General features: G+C 46.0%; 2 protein-coding genes across 11 annotated transcripts in view; one reads left to right on the top strand and one right to left on the bottom strand.

Annotated features, from left to right (window-relative positions):
- The window catches only part of CNOT8 (CCR4-NOT transcription complex subunit 8), a 42,482-nt gene that overhangs the window by 18,878 nt on the left and 2,077 nt on the right, over positions 1 to 21,527 (bottom strand). For 3 of the 8 annotated variants that reach the window (XR_009213873.1, XM_032158459.2, XM_032158465.2), the window contains exons 2-3: positions 6,400 to 6,539; positions 1,482 to 1,670 (exon numbers count right to left, since the gene is read on the bottom strand). Coding sequence is in view for 3 of the 8 variants with exons in the window: in XM_032158459.2 (XP_032014350.1) it covers positions 1,482 to 1,598 (117 nt within the window). In the remaining 5 variants the exon portion in view is untranslated. Of the gene's footprint in view, positions 1 to 1,481; positions 1,671 to 6,355; positions 6,540 to 21,527 lie in introns of those variants that run through there. The other 5 variants (XM_032158469.2, XM_032158466.2, XM_058440076.1 and 2 more) reach the window with 3 other exon arrangements.
- The window catches only part of FAXDC2 (fatty acid hydroxylase domain containing 2), a 31,160-nt gene continuing 24,220 nt past the window's right edge, over positions 14,588 to 21,527 (top strand). The window contains exons 1-2 of one of the 3 annotated variants that reach the window (XM_058440074.1): positions 14,588 to 14,955; positions 15,270 to 15,381. The gene's annotated coding sequence lies outside the window, so the exon portion shown is untranslated. Of the gene's footprint in view, positions 14,956 to 15,212; positions 15,382 to 21,527 lie in introns of all 3 variants that reach the window. The other 2 variants (XM_058440073.1, XM_032158458.2) reach the window with 2 other exon arrangements.

Below are 21,527 nucleotides of genomic sequence, written 5' to 3'. Positions count from 1 at the left end.
GGGGTTTCACCATGTTGCCCAGGCTGGTCTCAAGTGATCCACCTGCCTCGGCCTCCCAAAGTGCACAAATTACAGGCATCAGCCAACCCGCCCGGCCAAAATCCTTTCTTAAAATACTGATCTTGTTGATATCTACTGAAGAAGCACTAAAATCAGGAAGCTTTGCACAACAACTTGATCCTAAATAAGCAGAATGTCAATAGGAAGAGTTGAGTAACTACAGGTAGATATGCAGTCAATTAAGAACATTCTAGGTAGAGAACAATATATGAATAAAAATACAAATACAGGGAAGTGAAACAGCCATTCAGAAAAAAATATAAAGAGACAGGCTTAGCTTGAGTGAAAAGACTGGAAGGAGCTCTGAATACCAAGCTAAAGACTTAACTCTATATTTTTGTTTTTTTTCGGGGGACGGAGGCTCGCTCTGTCCCCCAAGCTAGAGTGCAGTGGTGCAATCTCGGCTCACTGCAAGCTCCGCCTCCCGGGTTCACGCCATTCTCCTGCCTCAGCCTCCCGAGTAGCTGGGACTACAGGCGCCCGCCACCATGCCTGGCTAATTTTTTGTATTTTTAGTAGAGGCAGCGTTTCACCGTGTTAGCCAGGATGGTCTCGATCTCCTGACCTCGTGATCCGCCCGTCTCGGCCTCCCAAAGTGCTGGGATTACAGGCGTGAGCCACCGCGCCTGGCCAATTCTATAATTTCTAAAGCAGGAGTTACAAACTCCAAGCAGCTAATGTAAAGGAGTAAAAGTCAGCTAGGTATGAAAATAGTATAAGTAATAGGGACTGCAGTAAAACACAGACCACATGCCCCTCTACAGGAGGCCCTTAATATTACGACAATACTCATCTCTCTCTCTCCAGCCAGTGTCACGCAGGGGTGGATAACATATATTGCCAGATCTTCCTATTTTTTTTTCAGAGATGCCAGAAATCTGGAATTCAAGTGAGTTCTATTGACTTTTAAATGCTGGCAATAAATTTTTAAAATTTTGAATAAACATTGTATAGTCAAATTCACCACATCTGTGGAACAGATGGGCCCTAGGGGTTGACGTTAACTTCTGCTTTAAAGACTTTCAAACAGAATAATGTTATAAAAAATCTAAGATACTAGAGGTTACATCCTTATCAGAGACACTGGCTACCTTGATATTTCATAAAGCAACACAACCTTCCATCCGGTTTAATTTACAATGGCTTTAGTGGAACACACCCATTCTTTTCAAAATCTCAAATTAAACATTCCCTAAACCCATCCATATAAGAAGGTGAGTCAAGCTGGGCATAGTGGTATGAGCCTGCAGTCCCAGCAACCTGGGAAGGTGAGGTGGGAGGACTGCTTGAGCCCAGGAGTTCAAGGCCACAGTGAGCTATGATTGCATCTGTGAATAGCCACTGCACTCCAGCCTGGGCAACACAGCAAGACCCCATCTCTAAAAGTAAAAAAGAAGGTGAGTCAGAGTAGAGCTCCTTACCATGGCAATATAACTGTAACTGAGCACGATTTCTCGGATCTTCCTCATCTCTTCTTCTAGATTACTGGCCCACACTTCACAGATAACCTGGCTATTCTCCACAAGTGCTGCAGGCATCCTGAAGAAACCTGAGAAGTCGTCTTCAGCTAACTAGTTTTATAGTGCAAGCCAGACAATGTTTGGTCTGATCTAGATTTCAAAACATTTTAAAATCATGTAAGTTTACACACACATAAGATGTCAACAAAACAAAGACATCAAAATAATATTTTACAATCACTTCATTAGTTTAAAACATTAAGATTATATTTATTCTCCATTTTATATGACGGGGAAACTTTGTCAACACACACACGCACACACACACACAGTTCTTTCTTGAAGAAACTGAAGTTATTGAAACTTCTGCCCAGCAGTCCTCTGCCACAGAAGTGAAACCACTACCCTAGTTTTTCAGCTCTCTGTAGACTAGACCAAAATAATCACAAATATGCCCTTATCCATGACTTTCACATCACTTTGCACAGAGACCAAATCATGGAAACAGTCCTACAGGAATCACCTTAGCCATTTTCAATGTACCTGAGATCTCTGAAAGCCTGGAAGAATGTGGACCTAAACTCTCACACTCAAGCCTTTGTACCCATATGATGAATACTGGCATGGGATTCTTCCCCCATCCCACAAAACGAAATTATTTTTCTCTACAATCCCAAAGTCAAATACAACTAGAGGCAATAAACAATAGCAGTGCCTCTTTAGATATACCAGTGCCTCTTCAGATTTGTGCAAACAGAGCATGAAGTGAGAGATTTAAGTGGTAAAAAACAATCCCACTTGCTAATCTGAACCCTAAAAACCACAATGAAAATCAGAATTTTGGTATTTATTTATTTTTTTTTTTTGAGATGGAGTCTCGCTCTGTTGCCCAGGCTAGAGTGCAGTGGTACACTCTTGGCTCACTGCAACCTCTGCCTCCTGGGTGCAAGCGACTCTCCTGCCTCAGCCACCCAAGTAGCTGGGACTACAGGTGCACGCCACCATGCCCAGCTAATTTTTGTATTTTAGTAGAGATGGGGTTTCACCATATTGGCCAGGCTGGTCTTGAACTCCTGACCTTGTGATCCACCAGCCAGTATTTACTTTTAAGCACATAAATTAAAAAGAAACTATGCAGCAATTCAGCAGTAGGACTAAAGATGGCTAGTATAAATCATTCAACCAGAAACAGAATGATTCATGGTGTATTTTCCAGGAGAAAAATCAGGGAGGGGAAAGTATTCTGTGAGAAAAAATTCAACATGATTGGGTCTCTGACTAATGCTGTTATTATTATGGCAAACAACGTACAAGGCCTGGTTATAAAAATATAAAAAAGCCGGGCGTGGTGGCTCACACCTGTAATCTCAGCACTTTGGAAGGCCGGGGCAGGCGGATCACAAGGTCAGGAGATAGAGACCATCCTGGCTAACAAGGTGAAACTCTGTCTCTACTAAAAATACAAAACATTGGCTGGCTGTGCACGCGCCTGCAGTCCCAGCTACTCAGGAGGCTGAGGCAGGAGAATTGCTTGAACCCAGGAGGCGGAGGTTGCAGCGAGCCAAGATCGCGCCACCGCACTCCAGCCTGGGCGACAGAGTGAGACTCCACCTCAAAAACAAACAAACACACAAACAAAAAAGAGCTTATCATAAAGGCATTTACTTCTAAGGCAAGCCCACTGCATGGATCAACAACACAATGGTGGGCTCTACTGTATATATTTAAAGAAAATTTCCTAGAAACAGTAAAACGAATGTAAGTGATTCCCAAAGGACAGAGCAAGGAAAATCTTTGCTTCCTATTTTCAAGGTTGGCAGATGCAACAATGAGAATCTGGAGCAAAACAAAACTGGCACTATTTCTCTAAGAAACTTCTGAGAAATCAAACTGTTGGTTTGCCAGCAAACCTTGAAGATTCCATTTATTCAAGGTATCCTATACTTCTACAGATTTTTCTCTGTAATTATAGTAATTAAACTTAAGTAGACTATGTGGTATCTCCCCCCAAAAACATAGTAGAAACTTCTTAAAGCCAGAATAAATTTCTTCTCTTGTTTTGTTCTATTACAGGCTTGCAAAAGAACAATAAAGATCAGGAAGAGAGAGAAGTTCAGAATGAATGTGGAGTAAATTCCACTATCTGACCATAATTCAGAAAATCTTCCGACTCAGAATTTTAGATTCCTAAACTTGCTTAAGATTTCTCCCCTGCAAAAGGCCTTAAAACCATTTTCTATACCCATATAATGTTAAATCAGTGGTACTTCCTTATTTCCCTAACTGAAATAATATCCTTCATTTTTGGTGTCATTTCAAACATAACCATAACTACTTCGGGGGAAGTGGGTGTATCACTCCTGAATTTTTGAGAGATGTTTCCATAAAAGCAAAAGCAACAACAACAAAAAAACCCCACACAACAAAAAGATGCCTTTAACTTCCATTTAAAAGAGCATTGGTTTTTAAAAAGCTAACCACTGTTATACATATCTGGCATATATATGGGGACTGCCAAAGCCACACAGTTGGCAAAAATATGTAAGCCATTTTTGCTCCAAAGTTAGCTAGGATCTGTGGGGAAGTAAACAATAGCTTGCAAGGCCCTGAATGTAGTGCCACTCAAAGAGGAATCGCACTATGCACATTTAATTTAGCAAGTCAAATTACTGCATATGCTGGCCAAAAAATAAAATAAAATCGCAACTTAAATACCAGCAGGATAAGGGCAGTGGCTCACATCTGTAATCCCAGCACTTTTGAGAGGCTGAGCCTGCAGAATCACTTCAGCCCAGGAGTTTGAGACCAGCCTGGGCAACAAAGTGAGACCCCCGTCTCTACAAAAAGTACAAAAACTTAGCCAGGCACGGTAGTGTGTGCCTGTAGACCCAGCTACTCAGGAGATTGAGCTGGGAGGATCACTTGAGCCCCAGGAAGTCAAGGCTGCAGCAGTGAGCTGTGATTACGCCACTGCATTCCAGCCTCAGCAAATGAGCAAGAGCATGTCTCAAAAAAATAATCATCATCATCATCATACCAGCAATTCTTTTTTTTTTTTTTTTTTTTTTTTTTTTTTTTTTTTTTTTTTTTTTTTGAGACGGAGTCTTTCTCTGTCCCCCAGGCTGGAGTGCAGTGGCGCGATCTCGGCTCACCGCAACCTCCACCTCCTGGGTTCACGCCATTCTCCTGCCTCAGCCTCCCGAGTAGCTGGGAATACAGGCGCCCGCCAAAACGCCCGGCTAATTTTTTGTGTTTTTAGTAGAGACGGAGTTTCACCGTGTTAGCCAGGATGGTCTCGATCTCCTGACCTCGTGATCCGCCCGCCTCAGCCTCCCAAAGTGCTGGGATTACAGGCTTGAGCCACCTCGCCCGGCTCATACCAGCAATTCTGCCTGCCACTTTCCACTTTGTAAGCACATGCTCCAAAATGAGCCTAAGATAGGGGTTTGTCTTCCTCCTTTTAAGCCTCCTCAGGGCAAACATCTCACAGCGCATCACAACTCTATGGCTTTCAAATATGCTTATTTGCACAACACAGCCCCTAAAGGTAATCTAATTACTTATCTGAGTTACAACCAAAGCAACAGTAACAAGCTTCAAAACTGAAGGAAAAACCGTCCAGGATGTAGTCAGAAACAGGATGCTAATCTCAAGCGTTGCACCTTCCTAGGAATTTTTAAGGATTAATTTTTATTACATACAATGTTTGCCTCACAGACTGACTTAAAAACTTGACTCCCACATGAGCTACACAGAAAATTGTGCAAGAGGGAAAGGTTTTCACAAACACACTCACACCTATGAATTACTTAAGTCCCTGCTCTGTGTTGACCTGCAGTGCAGTATGTTCAGATCGCTCCCGTTGATCTACAGTGTAAACTTCTCCAAAACATAGCTCCTTATCTACACAGGAAAGCTCTGTAGGGCAACTAATGATAAAGCCACAGGAAAGTTTTCTCTGCAAGCAATCAAGGCCTTGCTCGGGAAAAGAAATGTTGAGTCTGATTTTGTTTAAGCCCAAGTGTACAAGGAAACAATAAACATCACTTCCCTATTCTAGAGGACTGAACAAAGGCTTTGCCGTGCATAGATAAGATAGAAAAGGAAGTGGCACGTTTGAAGAAATAAATAGCAGCAGCGTTTAAGAGGATCCTCTGACCCTCCCTTACCTCCAAACACAGTGTCTCAAGGCACTGCCCTGGACTGAACCGCAGTTCAAACTTCTTAAAACCACCCGAATGGCCCAGGTCTGTGAGTTGGCTCCTCCATTCATAAAGCCATAGAACACCAAGAAAAAGTTGTGGGGCCGCAAGAACTAATGAGGAGGTGGCGATTTAGAAGGGGGAGGCCCGCAAGATTCCAAATTCAGGTCCTCCTCCCCACTACTCTGTCTCCCATCATCCTTCCACTTCAAATCACACTCAGTCCTCCTCCTTCTGACACGCCATTCTTCTTCTGTTTTTGTTTGTTTGGTAAAGCAAAGTTAAAATTACGGGCCTCAGAACTAAGATAACTAAGTTCGAAGCCAGGCCAGGCCACGTAGTAGTTGTGTGTCCTTGCATAAGCTACTTAACCTATTTCGTGCCTCAGTTTTCCTACCTTGTAAAATGGGTTTGATAATAAGACGCACCTCGGAGGATTGGAGTAGAAGTTAAAATGAAGCATATGAGGTGCTTCGTAAAGTCCCCGCACATATCACTCGAATATTATCGTGTGGCGGTGGCCATTATTATTACTACTCTTTGCTGGGGTTCCTCTCCTCCTCACACACCCTGTCCCTTACACACGCCCCCACTCCCCTTCCCCCTACAGACCCCCAATGGTCTCTCACACACTTTCATCTTACGCTCCTCTTTCCGGTAAGCGCAGGCCCGCTTACCGTGACCGGCAGGGCCCGCGAAGCGCTGGCTAGCTGGCTGGTGGGCTAGCGAGCTGGCGGGCTGGCTGGCTGACTCCCCGACGGCGGCGGCGACGGAAGCCCTGACCCGGAGCTCTCTTCCCTCTACCCCGGATCCGCTCCTAGAACCGAAGAGCCAGTGAGATGAGCGCCCCCGTGCCCAGAGCGGCCTTACGTGCCTCCCACCAAACAACCAGACGGCACCACTCTACCCACCCGATCCGCCCGACTCGCCTGCTCTCTAGTCACTCCAGACGCGCGCGCGCCTGGTCACGCCCGCTCCTCCCCCTTTGCGCGCCCCTGCGACTCCGTGCGTGTTCGCTCTGCCCGTGAGCTCGCGGGAAGCAGCGCGCAGGCGCAGGCGCAGAAGTAACAGGGCTCCGCCGAATAGGTGGGGCGTGGAGGTCTCGAAGCACGCTTGCGGAAGACGGCCGGCCCGCGGCCCTCTTCGCGTAATTAGTTGCGCTCGCTCAATTTAATCATGATTCTTACTCCTCCATTTTGGTCTTCTTTCCGCGCGAACAAGGAAGGCCGTGGTCAAGAACTAGCCCCCACCACCCCCCGCCGTGGGCGCGGCCTGGAAAAATCCAAAGGCCGAGGAAAGGGCGTGGCCCTTCAAACAAACCCCTCGAATTACCACGCCCCCTCCTCCTGGCTTTGAAGGACCGTTAAAATCGTTGGCACGAAGGGATTTGTGGCGAGGCTGACGGAGAAAGAGGCTGTCTAGGATTTCTGTTCTAATATGGCCCCGTAGATGCCTCACTTACAAAGCATCTATTACGGTTCCTTTCTGGCAAACAATTAGTTGGGGGTGGGGCGGCTCCCCAAAGCCGAGTGTGGGTGACGTCCGCCAAGGCCCGCCTACCTCCCGGCCTCACCGAGCAGAGCGAGGAGCATTGCCATAGCAACTGGCCCGCCAGGGTCTGCTGGAGTTACAAAGAGGACGGCGCCTCCCGTGGGCACGGCACCTGGCCAGCGCAGGCGTAGCCGGGCTCTTCGGAGCTCCAAAACCTTTGCGGACGCCCATGGAGCTCGCCAGATTTTAATGTCGAGACCCACGGGCTCAGGCCTCGCCCAGGAGCTTCTGAGGCCCCTCTGCCAGCCCCTTAGTTCCCTTTTAATCCTGCTTAAAGAGAGGGCTCTTGATCGACGCCGGCCCTGGGCAGCGTGTGACCAGCTGGGGCGCGCCTCCGCCTGGTGTTCTCCGCAGTGGGAGAGCAGACAAAGCGCCGGCTTCCTGCACATAGCGTCGGCGGCGGGTCGCCCTCAGCCACTCTCGCCAGCGCTCCACCCCTGTTCCCGAGAGGACGTGGGGGCTGCCCCAAGCACGGTTTTAGTTCTTGTCCCAGATGCTTGTACTTGAGGGGCTGTTGATAAGAGAACGGCAAGTGTACCCCTAGTGACGGGGAGAGGGGCTTCTACTATTCACTTTGCACTTTTAAACATTTCCCCCTAGGGGGATGCTCCAAAATCCTCCTTCCAATTCCTAGGCTGGATGCCGAGCTGGCCTTGAGCGGCAATTTTCAAACGGGATTCCCAAAAGCTATTCTCCAGGGAGGTGAACTAGCTCCAGCCTCCAGGATAAGAGCATCAAATGCACTTTCTGAACTCCAGTCCTCCTCTTCTCCCTTCCAAATGAGTGTCTAGCTCCTTATCTGCAAAATTAGGTTACGAATGGCTGTCGTGAGCTTGTGAAGATTAAATAGTTAATAATTGGAAAAACACCCCGCACCGAGGAAGATAGAAAAGAGCGTTCAATAAATGGCATGTCTCAGTTTGCTCTAACACAGTCGATTTGGGGCCGGGAGCGGTGGCTCACTAAGCCTGTAATCCCAGCACTTGGGGAGGCCGAGGCAGGCGGATCACCTGAGGTCAGGAGTTCAACACTAGACTGGCCAACATGGCAAAACCCTGTCTATACTAAATAATACAAAAATTAGCAGGGCGTGGTGGAGGGCACCTGTAATCCCAGCTACTCGGGAGGCTGAGGCAGGGAGAATTGCTTGAACCCAGGAGGCGGAGGTTGCAGTGAGCCTAGATCGTGCCACTGCACTCCAGCCTGGGTGACAGATCAAGACTCCGTCTCAAAAAATAAAAAATAAATAAACAGTGATTTGGTTGAGGAATACACTGATAAAGAAGGCAAGCAAGTCCCCCATCCACCAGTCAGTTTTGTGGGTTTTTTTTGTTTTTTTTTTTTGAGACGGAGTCTCGCTCTGTCACCCAGCCTGGAGTGCAGTGGCGCGATCTCGGCTCACTGCAAGCTCCGCCTCCCGGGTTCACGCCATTCTCCTGCCTCAGCCTCCCGAGTAGCTAGGACTACAGGCACCCGCCACCACGCCCGGCTAATTTTTTTTGTATTTTTAGTAGAGACGGGCTTTCACCATGTTAGCCAGGATGGTCTTGATCTCCTGACCTCGTGATCCGCCCGCCTCAGCCTCTCAAAGTGCTGGGATTACAGGCGTGAGCCACCGCGCCCGGCCAGTTCTGTGGATTTCTAACGTGCTTTCTTCCACTTGTAGTTAGAGTCAGAAGCGGCTAGCGCTGACAGGCAGGCAGTACTCACATGAAAAGCGGCCTCCCCAATCCTTTCTTGGAATTTTGTTTTTTTCCTGTGGCACTGGGCCTGGTGTGTGCTAAAACAAACAGGAAAGACCATGTCCAGCCCCACTACCACCCCTCACCCAGAACTGGGCGTTTGTTTCTCAAATTATTGAAAATAGATATAAAGCAAACACAGATGGATTGTATTTTAGGAGGAGTTAGAGTGTTACTTTTTTTTTTTTTTTTTTTGAGACAGAGTCTCGCTCTGTTGCCCAGGCTGGAGTGCAGTGGCGCAATCTCGGCCCACTGCAAACTCCGGCTCCCGAGTTCACGCCTTTCTCCTGCCTCAGCCTCCCTAGTACTTGGGACTACAGGCGCCCGCCACCACGCCTGGCTAACTTTTTGTATTTTTTTTTTTTTTTAGTAGAGAAGGGGTTTCAATGTGTTGGCCAGGATGGTCTCGATCTCCTGACCTCATCATCCGCCCGCCTTGGCCTCGCAAAGTGCCAGGATTACTGGCGTGAGCCACCGTGCCCGGCCTAGAGTGTTATGTTTTGAACATTGGATATGATGCTCTACTCATGGATGTCGCAAAATTAGAATAATTTTCCAGAAGTCACTGCTTCCCAGTCGGAAGGAAGCCCCAAATGAATGAGAGGGTAGTTGGAAAAGAATATATTCAGTTATATCATTTCATATTTGAGAAGAAAACTCTATTACTTTTTGAGATGAGGGTCTTGCCACGTTATCCAGGCTGGTCTTGAATCCCTGGGCACCCAGCCTCAAGTAATCCTCCTCACTCAGCCTCCTGAGTACCTGGGATTACAGGTGCATGCCGCTGCTCCTGGCCCCTATTGTTTTTGAGCTGCAAACTATAGAAAGTCAGGTTCGAACAAATCTCATTTGGGAGAGTATATGTTTTTGTTTTTTTGTTGTTGTTGTTGTTATTTTTTTTTTTTTTTTGAGACGGAGTATCGCTCTTGTTGCCCAGGCTGGAGTGCAATAGCGCGATCTCAGCTCACCGCAACCTCTGCCTCCCGGTTCAAGCCATTCTCCTGCCTCAGCCTCCGAGTAGTTGGGATTACAGGCATGCGCCACCACACCTGGCTGATTTTGTATTTTTAATAGAGACGGGGTTTCTCCATGTTGGTCAGGCTGGTCTCGAACTGCCGACCTCAGGTGATTTGCCCGCCTCGGCCTCCCAAAGTGCTGGGATTACAGGCGTGAGCCATCACACCCAGCAGGAGAGTATAAGTTTAAGAAATTGAGAAGGCCAGGCACGGTGGCTCACGCCTGTAATCCCAGCACCTTGGGAGGCCGAGGCGGGCGGATCACGAGGTCAGAAGATTAAGACCATGCTGGCCAACATGGTGAAACCCCTTCTCTACTAAAAATACAAAAAAATTAGCTGGGTGTGGTGGCACGTGCCTGTAATCCCAGCTACTTGGGAGGCTGAGGCAGGAGAATTGCTTGAACCCGGGAGGTAGAGGTTGCAGTAAGCCGAGATCGTGCCACTGCACTCCAGCCTGGAGACAGAGAGTGAGATTCCGTCTCAAATAAATAAATAAATAAAATTGAGAAACACTAGTTATAAAATGAATGGGGGCCGGGCGCGGTGGCTCACGCTTGTAATCCCAGCACTTTGGGAGGCAGAGGCGGGTGGATCACGAGGTCAGGAGATCGAGACCACGGTGAAACCCCGTCTCTACTAAAAATACAAAAAAATTAGCCGGGCGTGGTGGCGGGCGCCTGTAGTCCCAGCTACTCAGAGAGGCTGAGGCAGGAGAATGGCGTGAACCCGGGAGGCGGAGCTTGCAGTGAGCCGAGATTGCGCCACTGCACTCCGGCCTGGGCGACAGAGCGAGACTCCGTCTCAAAAAAATAAAAAATAAAAAAAATAAAATGAATGGGACCCCTTAAGAACCACACAGCTGGCCGGGCGTGGTGGCTCACGCCTGTAATCCCAGCGCTTTGGGAGGCCGAGGGGGGTGGATCACCTGAGGTCAGGAGTTCAAAACCACCCTGGCCAACATGGTGAAACCCAGTCTCTACAAAAATACAAAAATTAGCCGGGCATGATGGCAGGTGCCTGTAATCCCAGCTACTCAGGAGGCTGAGGCAAGACAGTCGCTTGAACCTGGGAGGTGGAGTTTGCAGTGGACCAAGATCATCCCATTGCACTCCAGTCTGGGCAACAGAGCCAGACTCCATTTCAAAAAAAAAAAAAAGATAGGACGGAGAGAAAACCCAGGAAAGCTGGAGAGCTTCTCACTAGAGAGATGCTCTTCTCTATAAGGCTTGCTCAGCAATCAACTATTTACTGAAGACCAGTATTATTAGTGCCAGAGTTATTACTGCCATGGAAATACATAAAGACCCTATATGAAATGATTATAGGGAAAAAAGTACCTGCTACTCCAGGGAGTGTTGACCACTTAAGCTAAAAAAGTTCAAGAAGAAAAGAATTAGGCTGGGCACAATGGCTCACACCTGTAATCTTAGCACTTTGGGAGGCTAAAGCACTTTGGGAGGCTGAGGCAGGAGGATCACTTGAGGCCAAGATTTTGGGACAAGGTTGGACAACATAGCAACACCCCATCTCTTAAAAAAAAAAGAGAGAGAAAAGAACTGGAGGCACAATACTTGACAGGAACAGGAAGGAAATTCCGGGTGAGAGGATTAGCGTAAGCAAAGATATGGACATGGAGACAATAGGAAATAGGAAAAAAAAGTTTCTGCACATCATAGTAAGTGAACAATAAATGTTTGCACATGACAGTGATGCTTGGCATTAGAAAGTAGGAAGGAGGCCAGGCACAGTGAATCATACCTGTAATCCAGCAATTTGGGAGACTGAGGCAGGAGGATTGCTTGAGTCAGGAGTTCAAGACCAGCCTGGGCAACACAGCCAGACTCTGTCTCTCCAAAAAAAATTTTTTTTAATTAGTGGGGCATGGTGGTGTGTGCCTGTAGTCCAACTACTTGGGAGGCTGAGGTGGGAGGATCACTTGAGGCCAGAAGGTTGAGACTGCAGTGAGCCATAGTTGAGCCACTGCACTCCAGCCTGGGTGACAGAGTGAAACCCTGTATCTAAAGAAATTTTTTTTTTTTTTTTTTTTTTTTTGAGATGGAGTCTTGCTTTGTCCGTCACCCAGGCTGGAATGCAGTGGCCCAATCTCGGCTCACTGCAACCTCTGCCTCCTGGGGTCAAGCGATTCTCCTGCCTCAGTTCCTGAGTAGCTGGGACTACAGGCGCCTGCCACCATGCCTGGCTAATTTTTGTATTTTTAGTAGAGATAGGGTTTCACCATGTTAGCCAGGATGGTCTCGATCTCCTGACCTCGTGAGCTGCCCGCCTCGGCCTCTCAAAGTGCTAGGCCACGCCCAGCCAAGAAATTTTTAAAAATAGGCCAGGTGCAATGGTTCATGCCTGTAACCCCAGAACTCTTACCTGAGGTCAGAGTTCGAGACCATCCTGGCCAACATGGTGAAACCCTGTGTCTTCTAAGAATACAAAAAAAAAAAAAAAAATTAGCCAGGTATGGTAGCAGGCGCCTATAGTCCAAGCCACTCTGGAGGCTGAGGCAGGAGAATCGCTTAAACCCAGGAGGTGGAGGTTGCAGTGAGCCAAGATCGTGCTACTACACTCTAGCCTGGGTGACAGAATGAGACTCCATCTCAAAAAAAAATTAAAAAAATTAAAAAATAGAAAGTAGGAGGGAATAGGAAATAATATCATCTGAGAGGAGCCAAACTAAAGTGAGTCCTGGAAGTCTGGTAGCACAGGTTTATTCAGTGCACAAGATAGACTTGGTCAGCTGGAAAATATAGACATTCTACAATATCTGGAATATTGAAAAAAATTAGTATCTCTGAAAGGAGAGATGAGGAAAAACATGAACAAGTTGTACAAAATGTAATTAATTTGTGAGCAAGCATTGAATGTTTACTGAGCCCTTGCTTTGTGCAACGAATTAGGCAAGGAAAATGAGGAAGACATGGTCCTTTATTGGCCGAATAAAGTATGACACATCTATACAATGGGACAGGAGGCAGCCATTTAACAGAACATGGCAGCTCTTAAGGGTACTATATGGAGCAGTCTCCATGTTTTGTTGTCGACAGTTTTATTTATTTTAGAGACAGGGCCTCATTATGTTGCCCAGGCTGGTCTCTAACTCCTGGGCTTAAGAAATTCTCTTGCCAGGCCAGGCACGGTGGCTCATGCTTGTAATCCCAGCACTTTGGGAGGCCGAGGCAGGCAGATTACGAGGTCAGGAGTTTAAGACCAGCCTGGCCAATATGGTGAAACCCCATCTCTACTAAAACAAAAAAATACAAAAATTAGCCGGGCCTGGCAGCGCACACCTGTAGTCCCAGCTTTTTGGGAGGCTGAGGCAGAAGAATCGCTTGAACCTGGGAGGCAGAGGTTGCAGTTAGCCGTGATCATGCCATTGCACTCCAGCCTGGGTGACAGAGCAAGACTCCATCTCAAAAAATAAAAAAAAGAAATCTCCTGCCTCAGCCTTCCAAAGATTGCTGAGATTACAGGCATGAGCCACTGCACCCGGCATTTTTTTGTTTTGTTTCGTTTTTTAGAGACAGGGTCCCACTCTGTCACTGAGGTTGGAGTGCAGGGCACAATCATAGCTCACTGCAGCCTCCAACTCCTGGGCTCAAGCCATCCTCCCACCTCAGCCTCCTGAGTAGCTGGGATAACAGACATGTGCCAGTAAGCTCTGCTAATTTTTTGTATATGTAGTAGAAATGGGGTTTTGCTATGTTGCCCAGGCTGGTCTCGAACTCCTGGCCTCAAGTGATCCTCCCGCCATGGTCTTCCAAAGTGCTGAGATTATACGTGTGAGCCGCCATGCCCAGCCAAGTTTCTGAGTTTTGTTTATTTTAGAAAGGAGTCTTCCTATGCTGCCCAGGCTGGTCTCAAATACCTGGGCTCAAGTGATCCTCCGACCTCAGCCTCCCAAATAGTTGGGACTACAGGTGAGCACCACCATGCCCAGCCAATCTCCATGTTTGATTGTTAAGTGGAAAAAGCAAGGTGCACAACAAACATACTATGGTGCTGTTGCTAAAGGAGAAGCACAAGGCCTACACGTTTCTATTTACATATGTAAGCTCTGGAAGGATATACAAAAATCTGGTCACAGAGGTTGTCTCTTGGGAGGAAAAAAAGGGGACTGAGGAGAAATAAAAAAAAGACTTTTCGTTGTACATTCTTTTGACCCTATTGTATTTTATATCATTTGCACATTTGCTTATTTAAAAAGTTTTCAGAAATTTAAAAGCAGCTCTTTTTCCAAAGTGCTCCTCACTTCATGTCATGGGTCCTGTATCCTAAGTTCCCCTATTTCAATCACAGTGCAAATTCATCCTCCACAGGCGTGCCTTTCCTGCATCTAGACTCACTAGAAATAGCTGATGCATCTCTCCTCCCTTGCCTGCCCTCCACAGGAAAAGAAGCAATGAAAAACAAGAAAATGAGATCCTCTGGTCTCTGTCACCTTTTTATCAACTTGTACTACCTGCCATTATCTGACACCCACATCTTTTCTTGAATCTGCCTCCTCCTATGGGACAGCGACATTTTCTTAAGTTGCAGATGATGGAGAAAATTTTTTAAAAGAAAAAAAGGGGGCAGGGGGAGGGAAGCCCAGAGTTTGGCCACATGCACTTTTTTCAAGTTCCTGCTTGAGCTTAGATTTCCTTTCCACTTTAAGGACATGCCCTCTGGAAAGAAGGGTGTTTTGTTTCCAGCCTACACAGACCCAAACTTTTTCATCACGTGCCTGGCCCAAGCCAGTACGCAGCTCTGTAATGAGATCACCATGGCCAACCTCCCACCCGAGCAAAAACAAGATTAGCCTGCAGCACAGCCGCAGCAGCAGCAGCCACCAAAGCGGGGGCTGAAAGGGAAGGGAACTTAGATTTGACTTGTGAAAGAACCTCAGAGGAGTTTGGACACAGCCCACTGCAGAGGTAAGTGGGAACTACGGGGGAGGGGTGGTGTTTGCAAAGGTCAGGACATGTCCAAGTTCACTTAAAGTAAGGGCAAAACACACTCTTCTCACCTCTGCCACCACCCTGTCCTCTCTACTTATGGCAGGGTTAGATTTGCCTCCAAACAGTGTCCTAGGACATTTCTGTAGTGCAGTCGCCTCCTTGTCTCTTACTAATGTCTGTATTTTCTGTCTGTGTTTGTACCATCTACCTCCTCAGTAGTCTAATTTTTCTAGCAATTGACAGGTGATTGTAATGGACAAGTAATTGTTTGACTTTAAAACCATGTAAAGGAGCAACTCCTAAGTCAGAACTCAAATGAGAGACAGAACAAACTGGAAGAGACTGTGGGGAAGCAACTGCTGCCTAATTGCTTCTCATCTCTAATCTGCCATCGCCTGGAAGGTATGGGGCAAAATACAACAGTTTTAAAATTTCTGGATAGATGTGTGGGCTATGAGCTAGACAAGTAGGTCGAAACTGTTTTGATGCAACATACTTGGATTTACCGATAGTGGCTCCAGTTGTGAAATCGTTAGTGGCTTGATAGTACCTATGGAAACACTCCACGAAGGTTATTGGGTAAAGGGCATATAGTAAAGTGTGTAGATGGAGATGAACAATAGAACAGTGGCTTTCAGGACCTTCTGGGGCTTAAGGCAAGCAAGACAAGATGCTGATTTGTGGGTTGCTTCAGTTTCATGTGCAATTCCAATTAAATTTCTTTGAGTGGGATATACAGATTCAATTCAATTTGCTAAAACACAGATGCACTGAGCATCAGCTTCTAACTTTAGTTAGGAAAGTAATTAGCACAAGGCAATGGCGCTAAAATGTTCCATAGCAAATGTTGAACACTTTTTGAGGGCAAAAAGCAATGCTTTTGATTCGTGTATCTCTTATTTATTCGGCAAATCCTTCTTGAGTATCTGCTACATGCCAGGCTTGGGTTTGATTCTGTGGATCTCGTGGTAAACAAGACAGGCAGGTTCTCGGCCTCATGGACATGCAATCAAGCAGAACAGTAAGCTCAAAGGGTGCAAGTACCATGCAGCAAAAGGAGTGAAGAGAGTATTACTAAAACTGGCCCATGGGAATCATTTTTAACCTTTCCTTTCATGCATTTCATCTTCTGTTTTTGTTTTTGTTTTTTGTTTTTTGAGACGGAGTCTCGCTCTGTCACCCAGGCTGGAGTGCAGCGGCGTGATTTCGGCTCACTGCAACCTCCACCTCCTGGGTTCAAGCGATTCTTGTGCCTGAGCCCCCCAAGTAGCTGGGATTACAGGTGCCCGCCACCACACCTGGTTAATTTTTGTATTTTTAGTAGAGATGGGGTTTCACCATGTTGGCCAGGCTGGTCTCCAACTCCTGACCTCAGGTGATCCACCCACCTGAGCCTCCCAAAGTTATGGGATTACAGGCATGAGCCAACATGCCCAGCCGCATTTCATCTTTGTTTTTTTTTTTGTTTTTGTTTTTTTCTTTTTTGGAGACAGACTCTCGCTCTGGCGCTCAGGCTGGAGTGCAGTGGCATGATCTTGGCTCACTGCAACCTCCGCCTCCCAGGTTCAAGCGATTCTCCTGTCTCAGCCTCCAGAGTAGCTGGGATTACAGGCGTGCACCACCACACCCGGCTAATTTTTATATTTTTAGTAGAGACGGAGTTTCACCACGTTGGCCAGGCTGGTCTCAAACTCCCGACCTCAGGTGATCCGCCCACCTCGGCCTCCCGAAATGCTGGGATTACAGACGTGAGCCACCGCTCCTGGCCGCATTTCATCTTCTTAAATGAGTATCGGCCACTCTATCTTCTATATAAGCCTCAGATTAGTACAGATGTTGAGTCATAGCAGCTCCTCAAAACCCTCTTCACCAGAGGCTTTAAGCTGTGTAATTACATTACAGGTCAGTCTCCTCAGCCCTGGAGGTCGACTGCTCAGCTTCTTCCTAGCATACAGTCTGAGAGCAGAGGCTGAAGTAAGGGGAGTTCTAATCTTTGGGTCAGTTGTCCTCTCCCTGTGTCATTTCTTGTGAAATAGAATTTATGCTATTCCCAAAATACATACAGCACTAGGCAAAGTGTTAAGAAGCCTAGATTTTGCCAGAAACCATGTGGAGTTTGGAGCAAGTCACTTCTACTATCTAGGGTTTCCTTCTTAGCTTATAAAATGGAAGGGGTAGACCAGATGAACATGAGGTCTTTTTTTCCCCCCTCTAAGAGTAAATTGTCTCAATAATTTTATAAGTTATTTACAAAACAATACACATTCACATAAAGGTGATGTATTTATATCTATAAAATAGGAACATTCAGTAGGCCGGGCATGGTGGCTCACGTCTGTAATCCCAGCACTTTGGGAGGCCAAGGCGGGCAGATCACGAGGTCAGGAGATCGAGACCATCCTGGCTAACATGGTGAAACCCTGTCTCTACTAAAAATACAAAAAATCGGCCAGGCGTGGTGACGGGCACCTGTGGTCCCAGCTACTCGGGAGGCTGAGGCAGGAGAATGGTGTGAACCTGGGAGGTGGAGCTTGCAGTGAGCCAAGGTCATGCCATTGCACTCCAGCCTGGGCAACATGAGCAAGACTCCATCTCAAAAAAAAAAAAAAAAAAAAAAAAAGAAAGAAAGAAAAAAGAAAATCTGAAAGAGTTGGGCTGTAGACAAATAAAATTCAAGATTAAACCGTCTATATTCCTTCCAGCCTCACCTTATTCCCATGTCCTTTACTCAGATTCTTGAAGTTGTAAACATTAGCTATAGCTTCACTGTGTCATTTATCTAGATTGGGGATTCTTTAATAAAAAGCCTGCATACCGAGAATCATCCGCTTTCAACAAAACCACATAGGCAGGGCAGAGTGGCTCATGCCTGGAATCCCAGCACTTTGGGAGACCAAGATCGCTTAAGCCCAGGAGTCCAAGACCAGCTTGGGCAACATAGGGAGACCCCATGTTTACAAAAATTTTTTAAAAATTCGCCGGCATGGTGGCACAGACCTGTAGTCCCAGTTACTCAGAGGACTGAGGTGGGAAGATCACCTGACCATAGAAGATTGAGGCTGCAGTGAGCTATGACTGAGCCATTGCACTTCAGTCTGGGCAACAAAGCAAGATGCTATCTCTAAAAAATAAATGAAATCCTTGGTTCACACTAAAAAACAAACAAAAAACCAGAACCACACTAAAAAGTATCTAATTTGCTACTAGGGAGGCTGAGGCAGGAGGATCACCTGATCCCAGGAAGTCGAGGCTGCAGTGAATCATGACTGGGTCACTGCACTCCAGCCTGGACAGAGTGAAACCCTGTCTCTAAATAAATAAATAAATAAAATTTGGATAAACTCACAATAGAATATCAAATTCGCTTTAAGGGAGTATCCATTCATTGTTGTAAAATATTAGAATCTTTGGCCAGGCATGGTGGCTCATGCCTGTAATCCCAACACTTTGGGAGGCTGAGGTGGGAACATCACTTAAGCCCAGGAGTTTGAGACCAGCCTGGGCAAAATAGTGAGACCCCATCTCTAAAAATTAAAAAAAAAAAAAATGTTTAAAAAATCTTTACTCTTAGTGCACTTCATTTCTTTCTGTCCTCCGAATGCATTCCATTCTAAAATAAGTATGCCATTATCCTCCTACTTTCTCTGGAAAATCAAAGTTATACGATTTTATAAAACAGGGCAAAAAGCATGTCTTATTCATCTTTCTATCCCCTGTGTCTAGCATTGTCTGTGGCATCTGATAAATGTTTCTTGAAAGAATAATTAGTACTTTAGAGAAAACGTGTCCTTTGGCATTAAAACACACACACACACACACTATCTAGTTCACTATTCATGGCTAATACAGGCCAATCTTATGCTTTTATGTCCCTTTCAATCCCTGACACTCACCCTGTGTTCTTCAGCATCAATGTATTCTATACTTTTGTAGTCTCAGTTGGTATAATGAGCACTGAATTCAAGTTCTGCCACTAAATATGTGTCCAGGCTGGGTGCAGTGGCTCACGCCTGTAATCCCAGCACTTTGGGAGGCTGAGGCAGGCAGATCACAAGGTCAGGAGACCGAGACTATCCTGACCAACATGGTGAAACCCTGTCTCTACTTAAAAAAAAAAAAAAAAATACAAAAATTAGCTGGGCGTGGTGACGCATGCCTGTAATCCCAGCTACTCAGGAGGCTGAAGCAGAAGAATTGCTTGAACCTGGGAGGCGGAGGTTGCAGTGAGCCGAGATCACACCACTGCACTCCAGCCTGGCAACAGAGTAAGACTCCACCTAAAAAAAAAAAAAAAATAGGTGTCCAATTTGAAGCCAAATACTAAATATCTCTGCACCTCCATTTCTTCAGATGGAAAATGGGGGCATCTGAATAGATGAGCTCTAATACAACTTCCAGTTCGTTTTTTTGTTTTTTGTTTTGTTTTTTGAGAGTCTTGCTCTGTGGCCCAGGCTGCAGCATGAGCCACCACACCTGGCTGATTTTTTTTATATTAATACTTTGTGGATACAGGGCCTCACTATGTTTCCCAGGCTGACTCAAGCGATCCTGCCGCTTCAGCCTCTTAAAGTGCTGGGATGATAGGCATGAGACACCATGCCCAGTCCAACTTCCAGTTCTTAAGACGGCACACTCCAAAAGGTAGAAAAAAAGAATTAGTCAAGTCACAGAAAGTAATGACTATGGTACTTCAGTGTATTAGTAAATGTTGTTGCTAGTTTTATTTGCCAAAATTTCTAACTTGAACACCATCATTAGCAAACAGTGTTAAGGAGCTTCTTTGGGTGAAGACCCACTGCCTACCATGTTTGAGGTCTCCCCCAGAACCTTTCTGACTGACCATGTTCATGTAAAACTGAAAACATGTCTGCAGGCAGGCAGAGAGGCACAGAAAGCAAGCTGCTTTGGCATAAAATATTCAGCAGAACAATACAGTTGGAGGACTCAGCACCTAGATAAGTATCTCTGGAGATGGCATATGGCCATATTGGCGTAACTAAAGAATAAACGACATGTCAGGAAATGCTTCGTTGGTTCTAATGAAATGAGATGTCAACAGATAAATGCTGCTGCTCTTACAGCCAAGAAGCCTTCTCACCACCAGAAAGTAAGCAGTCATTTTCCCTTTGGCCAGAAGGCGTACGTGGAGCATAGGAGTCCAGTGTCAAACATACTTATCAGCCCCTAATCACTCAGTCTGAGCAATACCCAGTTTCCATAACATGGACACAGTGGGCATGATCAGCACTCTGCCCTGTAGAGTGAACCAGAGCTGCCTTCTTCCAGAGCCAAGATCTTATTGTACTGACAGTCATCCTAGTTCCTCTGGGTTTTTGTTTTCAATTTCAATATCTGATTCTGTTTATTTATACTTTATACCCAGCCTATGTGTCAAAAGGGTTTGAGGTAGTTTCCAATAAAAGGATACATAGAACAGCTTCAAATAAATAAAAACTGATGAGAAACCATCAGACAATAACCTATATCATTTTGGTGGGAAAGGTGTGATTTGTAGAGAAAATAAACAGGTGCTTTAAAAAGAGGGGGAAAAATGGATTGTCCAATTTTCTTTGTACACCATAAGAAAGCATACCACTTCTTCCAGAGAGGCAAAACTTCTGTGCACTTATTTCAGTTTTGGTCTTTATCTGACTCAGTCTCTATGTGTACTTGTTTCTTTTTTTTTGGAGGCAGGATCTTGCTCTGTCATCCAGGCAGGAATGCAGAGGTGCAAACATAGCTCATTGCAGCCTCCACCTCCCCAGCTCAAGTGATCGTCCCACCTAATCTTTTTAATTTTCTATAGGGACAGGGTCTCACTATGTTGTCCAGGCTGGTCTTTTTTTTTTTTTTTTTTTTTTTTGAGACAGAGTCTCACTCTGTTGCCTAGGCTGGAGTGCAGTGGCGCAATCTTGACTCACTACAGACTCCACCTCCTGGGTTCAAGCGGTTTTCCTGTGTCAGCCTCCTGGTAGCTGGGATTACGGGCACCCGCCACCATGCCCAGCTAATTTTTAGTAGAGGTAGGGTTTCGCCATGTTGGCCAGGCTGGTCTTGAACTCCTGACCTCAAATAATCAGCCTCCCAAATTGCTAGGATTACAGGCATGAGCCACTGCACCCGACCCCAGACTGGTCTTGAACTCCTGGGCTTAAGCAATCCTCCTGCCTCGGCCTCCCAAAGTGCTGGGATTATAGGCATGAGCCACCGTGCCCAGCCAAACTTATTTCTTTATTGGAATCATCATCTATAGCCTCATAAAAAGTATACTGCTTCTTTAACAACTAAATAATGGAGTAAGGAATGTCTTCAGTGGCTATTTTGGTATTCATGTGGCAGACTGTTAAATATTTTTTTCTCTTCTATCTTGTTTAACTATGGTCTGACTAAAAACAGCATTCTTTGGATAAGCTAAAATGCAGTCTGGGAAGAAAGTTTCAGTTTTGAAGTTGGAGACCATGTATCCAAGAGCATGAAGAAAGCCTGGACACTGTCTTCCTAGAGATTTCTTGGTGTACCAGATCTCCTACCTGTCTAGTAGTTTCTTA

This window comes from Hylobates moloch, unplaced genomic scaffold, assembly GCF_009828535.3.
Source record: "Hylobates moloch isolate HMO894 unplaced genomic scaffold, HMol_V3 SCAFFOLD_6, whole genome shotgun sequence".
NCBI lineage: Eukaryota > Metazoa > Chordata > Mammalia > Primates > Hylobatidae > Hylobates > Hylobates moloch.
Note: the sequence above shows the minus strand (reverse complement) of the source record. Positions and strands in the feature narration are given on the sequence as shown.